The sequence below is a fragment of the Vicugna pacos genome, chromosome 6 (genome assembly GCF_048564905.1).
Source record: "Vicugna pacos chromosome 6, VicPac4, whole genome shotgun sequence".
NCBI classification, from domain to species: Eukaryota; Metazoa; Chordata; class Mammalia; order Artiodactyla; family Camelidae; genus Vicugna; species Vicugna pacos.
In genome coordinates, this window is record NC_132992.1 from 70,234,435 (window position 1) to 70,253,017 (window position 18,583).

At 40.7% G+C, this 18,583-nt stretch overlaps 1 protein-coding gene and 1 non-coding gene across 19 annotated transcripts in view; both read right to left on the minus strand.

The window, feature by feature from the left end:
* Positions 1–77: 77 nt before the first annotated feature.
* Positions 78–18,583, minus strand: part of NUMB (NUMB endocytic adaptor protein) — a 156,348-nt gene continuing 137,842 nt past the window's right edge. For 10 of the 18 annotated variants that reach the window (XM_031679207.2, XM_031679205.2, XM_072963380.1 and 7 more), the window contains 7 exons: positions 14,355–14,429; positions 12,290–12,430; positions 9,369–9,573; positions 7,358–7,651; positions 5,472–5,621; positions 3,072–3,218; positions 78–2,148 (listed from right to left, as the gene is read on the minus strand). In XM_031679207.2, the coding sequence (XP_031535067.1) occupies positions 1,433–2,148; positions 3,072–3,218; positions 5,472–5,621; positions 7,358–7,651; positions 9,369–9,573; positions 12,290–12,430; positions 14,355–14,429 (1,728 nt within the window). In that variant the 3' untranslated portion in view covers positions 78–1,432. The remainder of the gene's footprint in view (positions 2,149–3,071; positions 3,219–5,471; positions 5,622–7,357; positions 7,652–9,368; positions 9,574–12,289; positions 12,431–14,354; positions 14,430–18,583) is intronic. The other 8 variants (XM_031679210.2, XM_031679209.2, XM_031679206.2 and 5 more) reach the window with 2 other exon arrangements.
* TRNAT-GGU (transfer RNA threonine (anticodon GGU)) lies at positions 6,131–6,205 on the minus strand. Its single transcript has one exon. It is a non-coding gene; the product is annotated as a tRNA-Thr (tRNA).

Sequence of the window (18,583 nt, forward strand, 5' to 3'; positions counted from 1 at the left end):
AGAACACGGCCAAAAAAAACCCCAACTCACCGGCTAATAAAGAAAAGGGGAAAGAACAGCCCTTCATGGCCAAAAGCTTCTACCACGAACATTTATTTTTGTTAAAGCAGATTATAAATTCTCATCAGTACAAATATATATAACTTACATTTGATTGTAAGGCCAACGTTCAAAAGTAAAAATGAGATGCGATCTCATGTTGTTACGAGAGGTCAAGTGGCTGCAGCTGGCAATGGGATGTTCTGCTCACCACGGAGAGGGACGAACAGGAACACACAGCGCTAATAAAACCAGAATCTCCATCCCCACGAAACTCGTGGGAACAAAACTTAAGGACAAAACAAAACCCAAGACCTACATGACAAACCAACACGGTAATAACCTGCATTCCCGTCTACAGATGTGATTATGTCACTGTCACCTTAGTGTTAAAGGATTAACATAAGGAAACTGTAGCAATATATAAAAGAAAATATTCTCTACAGAGCATATTTAGATTGAGTCCATTAAAATAATGACATTAGAATTTCATTATAGGTTTAAAACCAGGACAATACTGCTCGCTCTTTATTTAAAACTACAACCTAGTGACTGTTGGTCATAAGCATGATTGTTGTTGCAATGTGCTACTTACAGTGAATGATACCAAGTAAGCTAGGGATCCCGCCTGCAACTTCCAGCCCCTCCTCTTTTTACTTCAATAGGCATCAATGATAAATCAATCTTATGTACAATTTCTTACAGCTAGCCTTTTTACCTTTGGCAAGATTACTTACAACTCATACAACTTTTTAATGTTGAGAACTATTTAAAATATTCTAAATGCATAAAAATAAAGATTTTGGCTTTTTTTGATATATATTTATAATATTTATTCTTACTTAAAATGGAAGCTCAGCTTTACCCCTAAAATATAGCTCTGCTGGGCAGCTACTGGGGTGCCCTCCTGGGAATTCTGGCAGCACGGCCTGCTCCTCATCCCCAGCCCAAGCACAGGCCACCCTGTCCTTGAGCTGTAAGATGGGCCAGCACTGAGAGAGGAGGCAGGTGAATGGCCTGAAAAACAATGGGAGATCATTTTGCTTCCCGCTGTGTTTTATATTCTAGTAAATGTGCTTTGAATACAGACTCCTGTTCAGATATTCTGCCTCTCTGTTGCCAGAGGTTTGTAAGGGGCTGAGGGAGGAGGAGGGGGACAGGGGATGACATTTCCTTGACTTCTTTTGTCTGACTGCAGGACAGTGCTTCTCTAGGAATGGTTTTCTTCACTTTTTCAATCACCCCTTCTCAGCGCTCTATGCCTGGACATGCTCCTTGGGACCTTTGGGATTAGTGAAAAGCGTACTGGTTGGGAACACAACCCTTTGCTCCTTTGACCTCCACCCCTCGCCCTGGCCTAAACCAGACAAAATACATAAGCCATAAGGACTGCTTAAAGTTCGATTTCAAAAGTCTTCTGCAAGTCACTGGAGAAGGGGTTGGTGGGGGAGGGGTTGGTACGCTGCTTGGACTTGCTCTCTAACGCAGCCCACTGGGCTTCGAAAGGATCCACCGGGCAGCTGCATGCAGGAGCCTCGGTGTGCCTGTCTCCCGAGGCCAACCTGCCATCATCTACGCCATTGAAAGCCGCAGAACCGTTGAGGTGCTGAGCAGGAGGCTTAAAGAAGGGACTGGCAGTAGCACTGCTTGTCTCATACTGAGGGAATGTCTGCTGCTTGACCAGGCCGGGAGATGGATGCGGCTGGGCAGCCTGTGGGTGGCCTGCAGTGCCAAACACGTTGGCGACCATCTGGGAGGGAGTGATGCCCACCACAGGCACATTAGGGGCTGGATAGGGCATCCCGTTAGCCACAGGATAGGACTGGGCAGGGACAAAGGCTGGCTGCAGGGGTGGGACCACACCCACTGGCACGGGCTGAGAGGGGAGGAATGCATTTCCTTGGAAAGGTGGCACCGGCTGGGAGATGGCAGTGGGTGGAGGAGGCTGGAGAACTGGCTGCAGCGGGGCAGGTGAGGCCTGGGGCTGCTGAGCCCGGACACTCTTGGACACCTCTTCCAACCAGCGGTCGGCCTCAGAGGGAGTGCGTCTGTGACCAGCCTGGAAGAGACCTGGAGAAACAGCACCAGAAGATTGACCCCACTCGGTCCCTAGAAACAAGAGGAAGAGAGAAAAAAGAATCAGAGTCTTTAGTGGCTTCTTTCTTCACTTGATAGCCTTGGTTATTCGAATGATCCTAACATGTGGAATGAGCCCCCACTGGGATATGCTGTGGCTTTGGGAGGTGGGAGGAATGTCTCTCGTCCCTACTCTAGTCAAAGCTGAGATCAGGGGGAGGACAGGGAGAACCCGTGAGACCATGTGGCACATCTCAGCCACGCTGAGGAGCTGTCTAGATACACTCAACCTCATCATACCAAGGTGACCGGCTGGCGTCAGAAACCACCCCCCGAACCCCCATTGCTGCGGCTCATCCATGGTCTAGAAACCAGCTTGCACTTACTCTAAATGGCCCAAGGGGTTCACCTTCTGCACTAACAGAATGAAAAGAAAATAACCAGTGACTTGATGCCGTACCTTGTGGCCCCTGTATGGTTTCCAGACAGATGTCTTTCTGGTGAACTGCCTTTTTTGCTACTTAGAAACGTTTTTTGTTAATAAATGTTCATTATAAAAGAACTAGAAAGTACAGAAAGGCAAATATGACTTTTTCTTTTTTGTAGCCCTGCCACTGTAGGAGGCAGGGTCCTCTTTTCCTACAGGCACGTCCAGGGATCCAAATCCAGTGATACTCTCGAGGGAGGACCCAGGAGTTTGCATGGTATGAATGCTCTATGGTTGGTTCTGCAGACCTAAGAACTATCAGTCTCACCTCTTTAGTTCCTCTCCTTCACCATCCTGTTTTAAGGTTTATTTCCAGTGAGGTTTTTTGGAACAAGGTTTATTTCCAACAGGGAACATACTTTTCCTAGAAGGACTCCTCCCTGGTTCCCACTCAGGTAAATGGCTGATTTTCAAACCAGGGTCACTTATCTGATCCCAGAATCCTCACCACCTTCTGTGGCCACCTTACCCGAACGTGTGGCTGCAATTCCCTTGTTAGCAGCATCAGGGGCATAGGCCCAAGGGTTGGTTTCACGCACAGGCATTGCTACGGGTGCTAGAGCAGTATGGGCTGGCTTAGCAGCAAGCACATGGAAGGCTGAGTCAGTGCCATTAGCTACAATGGGAGCAGACAACATCAATGGGGTTAATTCATGCAGGGTGTACGGGCGATCCCTTGGAGCTGGGTCAGTCAGGCCAATGTGCAATACTGGTAGGAGAGATAAGACATAGAAGCTGGCTCTGAGATAACCATGCCATCTGCAGTGGATACACCTTTTGGCAAAGAGGGAATTAGAGATTGTAATTAAAATGGCTGTAGTGATACAGTTAAATGACTCTTCTAGGAAAATGCGTATCAGCAGAGAGGAAATGAAGACTAGAAAAACAATTTCAAATGAAGTAGAACAGAGCTGCTTTGTTTTACAAGCTAACTATTATGGATATAGCTTAGCCTTTGGCATGATGGTGGAGATAAAATATCTTCTTTTCCTACCATTGTTATTATTATGCCAATAATAACAATGATGGTTAAGTCAAATACAGTCATTCCTTATTACATGCTAGGTACTATGCTGACAGTAATTTAGTGTGTGCCATCTCATTTAACTCTCTCAAAAACCCTGTAAGGCTGGTATTATCCCCATATTACAGATGAGAAATCAAACTTGGTATATGTTTTAATTTGCTTAATAATTTTCTAATTTGCTACAGAATTAATTTCATCTCTCGTTTTTAGTGATTTTTTCGCTTCAGTAATGTTCATAATATCTCAGTGTGTCTACTACTTTTTCCTGTCTCCCTTTATTAAAATCTCCTAATTCTTGCTCCTTTACTCCAGACATCCATCGCACCAGTTTCTACTCCTTAGGCTCAGCTCTCTGTATTCAGTATGGAGCAGGTGAGCAGGCACCTTCCCCTGCCCTATACTATAATCATTCCATCTTTAGGGCTGGGCAACCATGCTTACTGCATTGCTGCTACTCACCCAGGGCTTGTCTAAAAGTCTAGCTCACCCACAGACTGAGAGTCCCTTAAAGGCAGGGAAAGGACTATATCCTACTCAGTTTTGTACACCCATTTCCCTGTAAATAGGCACCGAGTCAGTAGAGTATAACAAGAACTACATTTAGAAAAGTTTAAATCCTGGCTGTGCAATTTGGACAATTTACTTAACCTCTCTGAGCCCCATTTTTCATTTTCCTCATCTGTGATGCCTACCTCAAAGGGTTGCTGTGGGGATTAAATGAGATGAGAAGATGCATGACTCTTTAGCGTGGTGTATGTGGGCAGACACTGTGCTAAGTGCCCAATAAACTGTGCCTATGACTATTGGTATTATAAATACTTGTCAGATAAAATGAAAAGCCACTTGGTGCACATGATTATTAAGGATTTTTTTTTTTATAAGAGACTCCCTCCTGGAGGAAAAGCATTTTGTAGCTTCCTCCAATAGGAGCAGGGTTCTGTCTCCACAGCAAAACTTTTTCTGAGCTCTTTCTAGAAAGAAATGAAGAAACAACAATTATAGGAGCTCAAATTCTAAAAGTCTATAATTTAAGTTATACAGACTCTTTGCTGACCTTTGAGCCAATACCAACCATTAATTCAGTACCTCTGAAAACAACAACTTTTAGTAACTCTTCAATGCCACAAAGGCTAATTCTAGGACACTTGTAATAGAAGATGAAATGAGTCAAAGGGCCAATAGAAGTGCCTTTTTCTTTATGAGCCTCTTGTGACAGAGTGTAGAGACTTGAGTGAGTACAGGGCTTCTCAATCTTGGCACCACTGATATTTTGGGCCAGAGTTCTTTGTTGTGAGGGTGGCTACTGTGTACGCTGAAAGATGTTTAGTGGCATCCCTGGCCTCCACCCAGATGTCAGGAGTAATCACCCCCTACCGAACTGCAAAACCCCAAAATGTCTCCAAACAATGAATGCCGAATTTTCCCCAAGGGGCAAAATCATCCCAGGTTGAGAACCACTGTGCTAAAGAAAGCATACTGCTAGAACCAATTCTCATGACTGTTTGTTTCTGGAGAACTGGCTGGATACTTGACTCTTAACAGTTAAGTAGCAAGTAAAGCAGTGGGTTGGGACTACAGAAGCTCCTGAATAGAATGGGATGAAAGATGGGGAGGTACGTGCAAAATGACAAATGCACACATCTCAGGAAACAGGAAGGGGAACTGAGCACAAAGACACTGTCGGAAAGGGAAATTAATGAATCTGAGATAATACCAAACAGGGGAATTAGTGGGTCTGACCAGCTCTTGGGAAACTCAGGATGCCAACTTACAGTTAGTGAGCAGTGTCATAGAAGTACTAGTTTCAAAGAGAACAGTTGAGCAGGCTAAACGGGCACCAACCTTGAAAGGCAGGAGACTGTGGTGCCACCACTGTCACTGGTTTGGTCATTGGGGCGGATGAAAAGGGGTCCTCAGAGGGCGTGCTGAAGGCACTGGTGATCTGTGAGCACAGGGAGCTGATGCTCTCCGCCTCCCCTTCCGCCTCCGGCACTGCAAGACAAACGGAAGACAGGTCCAGAGAGGAAAACTGAACGATCCTCAAACAGAGCAGTATGATGCAAGGTGGCATTTTATACTGCATCTTTTATTTGTAGAAAGAAAAGTCTCAATTGTCAGGTGGGGCTGTGGGGCTATAAAAGCAGCTTCAAAAACCTTAGTGACTACTATCCACTGACTTCCACAAGAAAATACAAAATGACTAACAATTCATGTACTAAGTCTATCTTCCTCCCTTGGAAATCCCCAGGTTTCTTTTCCTCTCCTGTGTGATACTGTTCAGAACCTGTTTTCTTTTTGTGCTAGGATGTTCAAGATCTTTGTGCCAAGTTAGCAAGATCTTTCTGGAAGACATCTGCAACCTGTTTGTCCTCCAACCAGTTTCCAAGGCTGTGGTCTAAGTTAAAGTTGAAGCCTTTTGGTGACTCTTGTCAGAAAATGAGTTAAAAAAATGGGGGGGGGGCGGGGTTGGTTAATTAGGTTTATTTATTTATTTATTTTAATGGAGGTACTGGGGATTGAACCCAGGACCTCGTGTACACCAAGCACATGCTCTACTACTGAGCTATACCCTCTCCCCAAGAAAATAAGTTAGAGTCAGGGGCACCAGTGGATGCTCAGTCCTTTTCCCTATAATAAACTATGACAATGTCATCACTCTGATTTTTCTCCAAAGTACCAAGTACATGAACTGAGATAACATGAAAAAGTGAACCGAGGTCCAGAACTCCAGAGGCTTTGTTCTTAATATTGACCCCGGGATACTCTGTGTCATGGAGGAAGCTAATTATATGTGCTGAACCTCTGTTTGCTCAACTGTGAAAAGAGACTAATAGTTTTTGTTTCCCATCTGCTCCAGAGGGAGACTGAAAACAAGGTACTTGAAGCAGCCATAGTTTCAGTTTTTACAGGAATAAAATCTCGTCCAACTGTTCTTTAGGCCTAGTCTTATCCATCAGCAAACTTAACTCTCCGTACTTTTTGTACCATCATCAGTAGGAGTGCCCTACTGAGACACAGCTTCCTCATATTCTGTTACAGCACTGGTTCAGCACATCTCAGAGTGAAGTAAAACAGGGCCGAATAAAAGCCCTGGCTAGATGTGACACTTAGCTCCGGATTGTATGATGAGGATAGAGCTACTGGGGCTGGCTCGGCTGCACAGGGGCCGCACAAAGGCCTGTGTGGCAGTTCTGAAAGGTAATGGTATGTATGAGCAAGCCCACTGTCTCTGATGAACAACAGGTCTCAGATTTATACAGGAGACCCGTTTAGAGTTTCTTCCCTATGGAGCCAACCAGCCACAAGGACAAAGAGAACTTATCCATTTCTTCTGGCACATCTGACAGTAATGCTATTTACCTGGATGTGTTTCCAAAGCCTTTTAAATTAATTCCCTGCTGGGTCCCAAATGGCAGAATGAGAGTGGAAACTTGAGACCCCTGATGTTTGGAAGCAGGTACACTTTCATCAGGACAAACCACAAACCTCAGGCTATTAATTCCCATCATGGCTGTTACCTACTTGTTGAAGAGAAATGAATGACGCACATCCCCCTCCGTGAGCCTCAGTTTTCTCTCAATGGGAAATAACACAAGATATGTACAACCATCAGCCAGCCTCAGAGAGAGAGAGGGGTGGCTAGTTCAGTAGGATTAGTGTCTCCATTGGAAGTGATGACAACGCTTCAGTGCCAGAGCACCCAGTGAGTTAAGTGGGTGCTGCATTACCTGCATTTTTTATGGGGAAATCAGTCTTCCTCTGCATAGTGGAAGGCAACTCGTTGATGCGCAGGGATAGTTGGCGTTTAAAGGGTGACATCTTCTGGCTAAGAGCAGGAAATCCTCTGAAAGATCCTTGGCGAGCAAGTTGTTCAATTGGTGCGTGCCGGCGTGGGATGGCATGAGGATTGTTCATCTCCAGAGAGGCAGAGGCATCCGAAGTGGGAGAGGAGGGAGAGGATGGGGATGGGACAGTGTTGCCAGGGGCCACCGATGAACCAACAAGTGTCTTATCTGTTTCAGCTCAAGAAAGTCAAGAGAAGGGACCTTAGCAATGCTTTCAAATAATCTGGCTTAAACAGCTGAGTAACTAACAAACCCTCCTAGGTCCTTTTACCCATCTCCTTCCCCATATCTCTTAAAAGATAGGTTATAAGCAGATCAGATCTCCTATTTTTCAGACAAATAAAAGGTTTAATAATCTACTACATGGTACATGGTATAATATATCTACCAAGATATGAATATTAGATCTTTGGTTCCCATGCAGTGATTTATAACATAAGACTTTGAACAAGATTTAAAAAAAAACAAAATAGAACCTATGAACTTCTAATGTGAGGTCTTTTAAAGAATGATGGTTCATAGTTTTCAATGTCTGTTTGCTTGCTTGTTTGGGGGAGAGGACTTCGGGAGTGGCAAAGTCAGAAAGATCTAAACAAGCATAAGTTTGACTAGATGTTAAAGAATGCCCCAAAGTAGACTTCAAATCATGGACAATATGTGTTTGTGGCTCATTTGAATAAAAGCATACAGAAGTAAAAATTTAAACTGGAGTAAACTTAAATACAAGACTGTTTTCATGTGAGTCCCATTCTGATCAACTCCTCTCCCCTTGCAATCCCGTTAGATGTCAGGACTCAACAATCTTGGCAACAAAACGTATTATTTGGTGGTATTAAAATCCGTCTGAAAAATCACTGAAGCACACTAAGTAACAGCTACACATATTACATTTTCTAATTAAAACAGCATGTTTTTTTATTCTTTGGTATTCTGGCACAAATGTTTATAAGAAATGGAAACAAATCATAATCAATTGTTTAGTTTCAAATAAAAATATGGATCTTTGTGGCTTAAAAAATTAGAGCTGTTTGGGTCAGTATTAGATTAATGATATTATCTAAAATGGCTAGTTTAGAATTAAAAAAAAACCTAGCAAAATTACATTAATGTACATTTAAACTGAACTGTTTAAATCCAAAATATTCCTTGTTGGTTTCAACCCTAGTTCTACACAAGAAACCGAAGCACTCCCCCTAGGCCCTATCCCTCAGCTCTAAGTATGCCCGACCCAACTCCAGACAGCAGCTCCTGAGCAACCTGAACACCTGTAGGGGCGTTTCTGCTCTGCTGCCATGGGCACCTGAAAACACTCACATTCTGCAAAACCACGTACTAAAATTAATGGGGCCATGGAAAAATGAGTTAGGGGCTAGCTTCTCAAATCTGTGGACTTTTTTCACTAGAACACTGAAAAATAGTAATAATCCAAGAGGAGTATCACTGAGAAACCTCTGCCTCCACTTACACCCGGCATCACCGTCAGAGGGTCCTCTGCAGCCTAAACCTGGGACTTGCACTTCCTCCTTCAAGATGTAGGTCCTTGGAAGCATTTGCTTCTCACAGAGATCAGATGCATGAGAATTAAACATCTGTTCCAGGAGGTAAGTTTTCCCAATTTTGCTTTTAAATGTCTCTGCAGCTTCTTCAACTGCACTCTCCCCAGTAGTTTTCCTGGTAGCTTAACGTAATGGAAAGAGTAGACACTTTGAAGCTACTAGACAAATCACTCTGAAAGAAAGGACTTTGTTTAGATTTTCAGCTGTGTTCTGAAGGTCTTCATATGTACCAGTAGGAATTCTCTCTGTGAAAAAGCTTGCCCCTGATAGCTTCCAAATATTAACCTGTTGGGAAAAACTATTTAAATAAACATACATCATAGTAGAACAGATTGTACCTTTCTTGGCATCCTGGATTTGTTTCATAATCTCCTCTCTTTCTGCTTGCTCGGTGGCTGTTGTGACACGGAATGATCCTTCTCTTGTGAAAGTGGTCCGACTGGCATCAAAAGTAGCTGTCACTCCACATTCCTTCTCCCGCTTTTGCTTCCGTTCTAAACAGGCTGCAAAAGCACAGCCCACTGCATGGCTCAGCCTTTCACCCTGTATATAACAGAAGGTTTAAAAAACTTAAGAGTTATGGTGTCAACAACTACAAGTCAGCTTGGACCATAAATAAGTCTGTTTTCACACGTGGAAAAATGTTAGGAACTCCAGCTTAAAATTAGACTTTAGTAAATTAACATGCCAAATTAATTTAAATGAGTAATTACCTTAGGTAATGCTTATGATCCTTCACTGTAGTAGGCACTGGTAAAGCGACCATCAGTGACCTGTGCTTTGTGAGCAGCCACAGACACCTCTTTATTAGTCAGGCTCCCTCTGTCACTCGTATTAGCTCTGGCCACCAGCTGAGAGGACACTGCTCAAGGTTCCAAGCCCTAAGTCTTGATACGCAAACTTCTATTTGTCATTTAGGGGAATGGTGGGAGTATTTACCAAGCATTTCTAAGAAACCACTGGAGAGGCAGGGCAAATTTCGGAGCTTAAATACTGTCAACATGTCTAGGAACAAAAGGTGCAAACTTAAAACTTCAGATAAATAAATGCAACTCCAGCGATGAGAAGGGAATCAGGCAGAGAAAACCTTAGCTTTCTCCATCTCCCCTTCCTGATGTTTCCCCCTGCCTTGCTTGGACCCTCAGGGCTTGCAGGCTCTTCCCCATAGCTTCCCTCTCCTCTTGTACCTCTAACTCCACTTCTACCTCCCTATCACACACAGGTGGAAGTTAAAGCATGTTTTCATCCACACTTTCTACTTACAAAGGAATTAAACAGATAAACTCAGTTTGTCTGTATTTGACAGGAGGGCTTATACAAACCAAATATTGGTTTAAAGATACACGGGATTACCTAGAGTAAATTTAATAAATTCAGCAGATTATTTTTACTAGGGTTATCTGTATTTTAAATTATATCCCTAATTATGGAATAAAAAAGTTAGAGATGATATAATAACTGTTGGCATCATTCACAGTGAGGAGATATTTGAGAACAGGGAGCCCTTTGTGGAGTTTCCAAAATCACATTGTGTGCAGCTGCTGCTACATATGGCTCTGAGTCAGTAATTTCCCTGGATTTTATATGCCAATATCAGATAGCATAAGGAGAGGTAATTTCTGAGATGCTTTGTCCCTAAGATTTCACATGACTGTAAACTGTAAAATCTCACATGACTGCTTATTTAAAGACTAACAGACTTACTCTTTATGAATCCACATGAGTTTCCATCTAACTTCTTAGTAGGATAAAAGGGTAGGCATTGAAGCATGAAACAGGAGAGAGTACCAAAAGAATTTTAGAACCTGTCTGCATTTGAACACAGCTCTGTTACAAGGACAGAACTTTAGGTCAAGGAAGCTTATTATTTCTCCTAGGTCTTACAGCAGTTCTTAAAGACAGACCCCCTCAAGCTCTACCCTAGATGCACTGAATGAAAAACTCTGGGGGTGTTTAAACAAGTTCTCCTGGTGATTCTGATACAGGAGAATCACTGGCCAAGGACAGTCAGATAGCCTGAAGGACCAGCATTTGACAACAAAATGGTTTTAAAATTAACATAGTGAAGCTCTCTCTTTGGGTTTTGAGTGTAGTGATAGCAAAATACGCTGCTTTGTGGCTTACTTAAGGTCTGACAGACAGAGGAAGAAAGCATAGTTACTTCAGCTCATTCCCAAATCACTTGGTCAAACCAAGGAGGAGCAGCTTTAACAATACCAATCACAATTTTGGAGCAGTTACTGTGGATCAGCCTCTGTGCTAAGAGTGCTTATCCTCGCTACCTAATTTAGTCTTAACAACTGTTACCTCCATCTTATGGAAAAAGACATGAAGACAGAAAATGTTAAAAAAACTCGCCCCAAATCCCACAGCTGGTAAGAACCAGAATGAGGACTGGAATCATATTTGATTCAGAGGCTGAGTTCATAATATTTGTTTACACAACTCTCTCCAAGAGCTTTAAGAAAACCTTTTGGTCAATTTTAGAGTATGGCCACCATACTCATAAAAATGCTCACCTTCCAGGTGAAGCCTTGGCAAGGCTTTATTGAGCTGTAGCCTTCATGAATGGCTACACTGCCTTACTCTGTTTGGACTTTTAAATACTCAGAAATTACACACTCAATACTATACTATGGTTAAGATCATCATCATCTAAGAGACTTGCCTTTATGTCAGAATTTTGGATAATTTATATGAAGAGTGATAGATTATAGATTATTCTCTATTTTTAAACAAATCCCCAAATTTCTGCTATGTAGCAGTTTGTAGCAGAGTTCACTGTACCATAATTTAGTATTTCTATTTTTTTTAATTAATTGAAAATATACTCCAACTCAGTTCTTTCATTTGTGGTAGAGTCTCTCTGCAAATGAATTTATAAGTACCTTTCAAATGCCAGTATCTTATACCCAGATGAGTCAGTAAACAAATACATGTAAGAATCTTGAAAATTGTTCTAATAATGAAAAGTTTCAAATAAAGTTTAGCAGCCATGGTCACCAGAGCACTTTCACTTTCCTTTAATGACCCTGGATCTCAGCCAATGATCTTGTTCTGTGAGCTGCAGGGTTGCACCAAGAGTGTGAACTACTGAACTACTTGAATAAAAGGTGGGAAAGCAAGCTAGTTTAGGCAGTTCCAAGTGCTGAAACAGCACATACTTATTAAAAATGTGGAAATTGCTTGGCTGAGCCAATTCGAAAGGAGCTTGGTGAACTGAGGCTAGTCATGATGAAATCCACACTGATGGACTCACCGTGTCCTTGACAGCCATGAAGCAATGACAGATCCAGCGCCGAGTTGTGCCATCACGACATATGTAAGAGAAGGCTCTATCGAAGTTCCTATCTGGGGCACAGAAAGAAACTTTTTCTATTGTCTGGTCAACTATGAGGTCCTAGAAGAGGGGAAGCACAAAGAAAGAGGACTTAAAAGGTTATTCAAGCTTCTCAGAAGAAACACAGGATGTTTGTTTCACAACACAGAACCCCTCCATCTAATGCATCAGGGCAATGGAATAGCTAGGTCTGAGCTAGAAGTCTGAATATGAAGAATTTGACCCAGAAGAGATCACAAGAGGCAATCTGCCCAGAGTCCTCCCTCACACTTCCTCTTCATGTTCTAAAATACATGCTTGCTGGGTCTAGCTTTATCATGGTAAATTCCCTGTTCAGTTTTACAATATATGTAAATCAGTTAATTTAATCCAATTTCCATATAGCTCATATTTAATAACATCATCTCCAGAACAGTTCGATGTATTTATTAACCTACTGATCATTTGAGTATGATTCTCTGTTTATATACTTGCTCAATAGCATAGTATATACATTGTATAAATATTACACATTTTTTTTTTAATCTTGAGGCTCTTCTGTGTGATATTTTCAATGGCCTGAAATCCCTAGATGCTGAGGTGAGGGCTGTAGGTGCTAAAACATACAATCAAACAAAATGTCTTTTATAAAGCATAACTATGAGAATTCCTGTTGCCCCACAAACCTGCCAGTCAATTCTTTGAAGTTTTCCACATTCTGGTGGCTCATTATAATTTTATTCTGTATAACCTTGATTACATGAATTTCTTCTTCAGCAAAGTCTTGGGTTGTCTGTCATTTCTCTTTTAATATGTGTGAGTAATTATACAGTCTAAATATGAGCCCTTTATATATTATATACATTACAACATTTCTGCTCATGATGGGTCTCAGGGTGACAAATCATCAATTACTGTTATCACTCAACGTGGGAAGAGCTAATCTAATTAATGGCAGTGCTCTAAGTAGCCACCAGGGGGCAACATCACTTTCTAACTATTGCATAAAGCAATTAAAAAAATAGCCTCCACATACATCAAATTTCATCTACACAAATTCTTAAAAATAAGCTAATTAAAATGATGGTTGTTTCCAACTGTGATGTACATTTAAGACTATCACTTTTCTTGAACTTAAAAAAAAAAGGCCTAAGGAAGGTCAAAAGAACAAAAATGTAGCTATATTAAACCACTTAAAATGTATCAGGCAAGCAATCTATCAAAACTGCTCTTTACCTGCCAGACTTTCTCCCCCTTCCAGTGACATCTGAGATTTTTTTTTAAACTGCTTTCTTGTTAAAATTTCTCCAGATTTTAGGTCTCTTAGAAATTTTAATTAATGATTAACTGCACTTATATAATATCTCATGCTAAGGGCAGAGTTTGTGTCTATTCTTATTTAGGTATGTAGGATCACTTTTTTTCAAATGCAAAGTGCTATTTATTATTTGAGATATAGTTGGATTCTAAGTAAGTGGTAACCAAATGAGCTGTTAACTAGACTGTACGATTTCACTTAAATTGAGTTTTCAGTTAAATAACAGATTAATCAGTTCAAATATCACTTTCTAAAAGTATTTCTAAAAATAAAGTGTTTTTTTTAAGGAACAAGAAGAAATTTCAGATGTGGTCCCATCATCTTTTTAAAAAAAATGTTTAACTGTGATAAAAGGTCCATCATCTTTTACATCAAATTTATGGGGGCAAACTTTTTTTTTTAATGTGTAAGAACAAAAATAGAACTCAGATCTTAACATTAAGTGCAAATTACCCAGTAGGCTAAACATGCTGTGTCACGTAGAACAAAATGCTGAGAGAATTCTATTTTTCATAAGGTACATGAGTAACTAAATTTGTTTACTGAACATTAACTAGTCTCTCTGAAGATCGTACTTTGGACAAAGTGGAAGGATACACAGTGACTACAGCAGCTTAATGGCACTGTATTTGATCATTAGGGATACAAAAAAACATGCAGTAACACTTAAGCTTATGAAAGTTTTACCTTAGTTTTTTCATCCACAACTCTGAGTCCATCTGCTGATACCCACAGGACTGCCTTAACTGCTTTTTTCCCAGTCTTTTAAAAGAAACCAAAAAGGAAGGGGGAGAGACATATATATACATAATATTAAAAAAATTATCTTCCATAGAAAACACTGATTTCTGCCTTCTAAAAGTCACAAGTACAGCTGGAGTCCAAGTTCAGGAGGGGTGCCCAAAGCCAGATACTCAAACCAAACTGCAGAAACATTCAGGAAAAAAACAAGCCAAAGCCATTATTTTAGAAACACAATGCAAAACAGTAAGATAAAATTAAGTAAAGGATAAGGAGGACAGATGGAATAAAAAACCAAGCTACCACATTCTGTATAGGGCAAAGAATAAGTAGATTCTTCATCCATTTTAAAACTCAACCATAAAAACCAAGAGTTAGATAAATATTAAATATATAAGGAGTTACACCACAAGTAGCTTCTACTAGTGTATTTAGAGTAGAAATTAATAAGTAAGTCTAAATTGAGATGCTGACCATTCTACTATCCTTTGACCCCAATGTGTATAGTAGGGCCCTTGGTCACCTGAAATTTTCATGTTAAAAACCCAAGAAGTCTTCATTATTCCTTTAACAATCTTTAAAAACCATTATTTCTTCTCTCAGGATTAACACAAAACTATTTAGTTTTGAATTTGACATTAAATACATAGAGACATTTTGAGGACATAAGAGGATTAAAAAACTGTTGGAAAAATAGTCATTGTGACATGAATTCTTCTTATTGGCTCAGAAAAGACTTCTTTTGGCACACAAGAATCACGTGAGAACAAGCTGATGTATGATTTCTCCCATGAAGGAATGAAAATGGGACAGTGGGGATTTGCAATAGTAATTTAACAGTTTCCTTTCTTTTTAACTTCTCCAAGGATACAAGCAAAATAAAACAAAAGCAAAGTGAAGGCTGAGAACAGGTATCAGAACATCATAAAAAGTATAGATCAAAAGGAATCTGGTACTAAAAGTTGGAGTAGCAGCCTCTAAAAGGGACAAAGGAGGATAAAGAGATGTCTACCATTCTCCTCTATACACGTCCCAGCCCAGCACTCCTTAATATGGAAGGTATAGCCTTATTTAAGTGGACTGGGGAGCTCACACTGGGCTCATCATCTCCATCACCACCATCACAAATCTGATGAGAGCCTATTACGTGCCAGGCAGTAGAGATACACGAGGAGTTCACAGTCCATTGAAAGGTAACAAGAATAAATAATACAGTAATAAATGACATAGTAGAGTTGAAAACAGTGTACAACAATGTCAGAAAGGAGGCACAGTCAAATCTATTTGTGAAACTGGGGAAAGTTATTCAGAAGAGAAAATTGAATTTGGTACTGAAATAATTTTTCTAGCTGCCCAAGGTGGAGGTTAAGGAAGGCAGGGAAGTAACAGAGGTAGTGAACATTCCAGGCAGAAGAAACAGCAGCACAGGACATGGAAACAAACAACACAGCAAATCTGGGCTCTATAAATACTTCAGTGTGGCTTGAAAATAGATGGGTGAGTAAGGTGCAGCGGGAGATAAAGAGCAGGAAAGGCCTAGCCATGGAAGGGCCTCATGTGCCTGCTAAAGAATTCTACCTTAATTCTGTGGGCAATTAGGAGCTACTAAAGGAATTTTAAATAATTTGCATTTTGAAATATAACTTTGGAGCAGTGTAGAGGAGTTGGAAAGAGACTGACAGGAGGTAGAAAAACCACAACAAGATTCTAGGTGAGAGAAAATGAGCTCTCTTGGTTGAGACAGGGATAGAGATGAGAAAGTCTTAAATGGTAAATGTAAGTGAGAAGTTGAAGACTCCTCTCTGGTTCCTGGCTTGGGTAACTGGGTGAAGGTACCACAAACTAAGACAGAGAATAAAACAGATGCGAAAGCAAGAGTGAGAGGGGAAGAATAGGATTTCAGTTTGAGACAAGCCAACTTTGATATGTCTATGCAACATTTAAGCAATTGGACAGATAGGTCTAAAACTCAGTAGAGAATTCTAAGATGGAATTTTAGATTGGGGAGACACTAGTCTACATGTTACTAAAAAGGTATTTTGAACATGCGATTAACATTTACAATCAACTGACTTTAGGTAAATGAGATAACCTTTGATAGTATGCGTCCTTATAAGGTCCTAAGGGTAAAAACAGAGGTTTCCCCAGAGAAGGAATTCTGCCTCAAGTCTGTAACAGCAGTCCTACCTGAATTTCCAGCCTTCTGATCTGCCTGACAGATTTCAGACTTGCTAGCCCCCACAATCACATGGACCAATTTGAAACTAACCCCCCCTCTATATATACATATGTATAGTTAGATAAGAGATATCTAAATCGGTCTGTCTGTCTGTCTGTCTATCTAAACAAACAGTGGTTCTGTTTCTCTGGAGGGTTCTAACAGAAAGGTGGAAATCAGACTAGAAGGCTTGAGAAGTAAATGAAAGGCAAGAAGAGTCTACAAGTATTAAATACTCTCTTTAAAAAAAGCTTTTCTAGCGGGAGAGGGTATAGCTCAGTGGTAGAGTGCATGCCTAGCATGCACAACGTCCTGAGTTCAATCCCCAGTACCTCCATTAAAAAATAAATAAAAACCTAATTACCTCCCCTTCCAAATAGAATTTAAAAAATTAAAAAACACTCCTCTACAGAAAGTGCTATAATGCAATGGGGGACAGGCAGAGGACCAAGGAAGTTCTTTAAGAACTGTGATAAACTAACATGATATACTAGAAACAGAATGGATTTTTGAGGAAGACACATATGAGTCTGAATTCAGTGCCACTATTCATAAGTTAAGCAAGTTATGTAGCCCTCTGAGCTTCCATTTCTTTATCTGTAAAGTATCTGCAGGATCTGTTAAAGGATCAGAATACATACAGTATCTGGGATTTAAAGAAGGCAGTAAATAATTGGTAGCCATTTATCATCATTATATTAATAAACTTAAGAGTAATACACACAACAACAACAACAGATCATGCTTACACGCTGAATGGGAAAAGCCAGTGGAAAGATGGAGACTGAAGACCCAAGAGAGAGAAGAGTAACGTAGAGAACAAAGTCCCCCAGGAGGCGGAATGGGATGAGGCTAGAATACAAGTTTTTGGTGGGAAGAGGAATGTCTCTTTCTTGAAATGGAGGGATGGAATGAAGCCGAGCAGAAATGAAGATGGATTTGTAAAGGAGAGAGTGATAAGTTGAGGAAGTTCACTTCAAAGAGCCACAGATTCATCTGTGAAGAAGATGAGACAACCCTCTTTACTTTACTGGGGAGAATGCAGACAGGCAGGGTAAAGAAGTAAAGATTTACAACAGCAGTACTGGGGCAGTGCAGTATAGTGACTCAGAGAACACACCCTGGAACCAAGCTGTTGTGTGGATATGAATTCCGGTTCTGCCACTTACTAGTATGACCAAGAGCAATTACTTGAGTTCTCTATACTTCAGTTTCCACATCTACACAATGGTGTTAATGGAGTTACAACCTCATGGGATTATTATGAGGATTCAATAAGTTAATAGATGTAAAAGGTTTAGAACTAGTGTGGTCATATAATTTACTGTTCAAACTGGGACCCCTTTGAAAGAGAAAAGAGGGTGCTATTAAAACCCAGAAACAGGTGTTATACTGGCGCTGTCCAGGCAAACTGGGAAAACAGACACCCCACCAGCAACAGTAACTGCCCATATTTAACCAATGCTTATTATGCAGCATTATGCTGGAAGGTAAGCTCCACGAGGGCAGGGTTTTTTCCATCCTGTTCACTGATATATCCTCAGAGTTTAGAACAGAGCAGGAGTTTAAGACATAGTTGCTGAAGGAATAAATTTGCTAAATATCTTCTGTAGGGATAGGAGACAGCTAATCCGTGACACAGAAGACTGCCAAAAGGCAATGAAAATCCTGTGTAAGAAATTAAATTTACAGTTTTATCAATATGCTCATTGTGTAGCTGTGGCCTACAGAGTTCAGCAACTACTTCAAGGTTCGGATACTGAAGGTGGGCAGAATAAAAGGCCATTTTAGAATGGGACTGTTCTCCATTTAGTTTCCTTATCACATACATGAAAATACTTTCTTGGTCCAATTAGACTTATGAAAACATCTCTGCTTTTTGAGGTATGTCTTTATAATAATTTTTATGGTGTTGTACTAATGTATCAGTGAGGCACTGTATCTGTCAAATTTCATA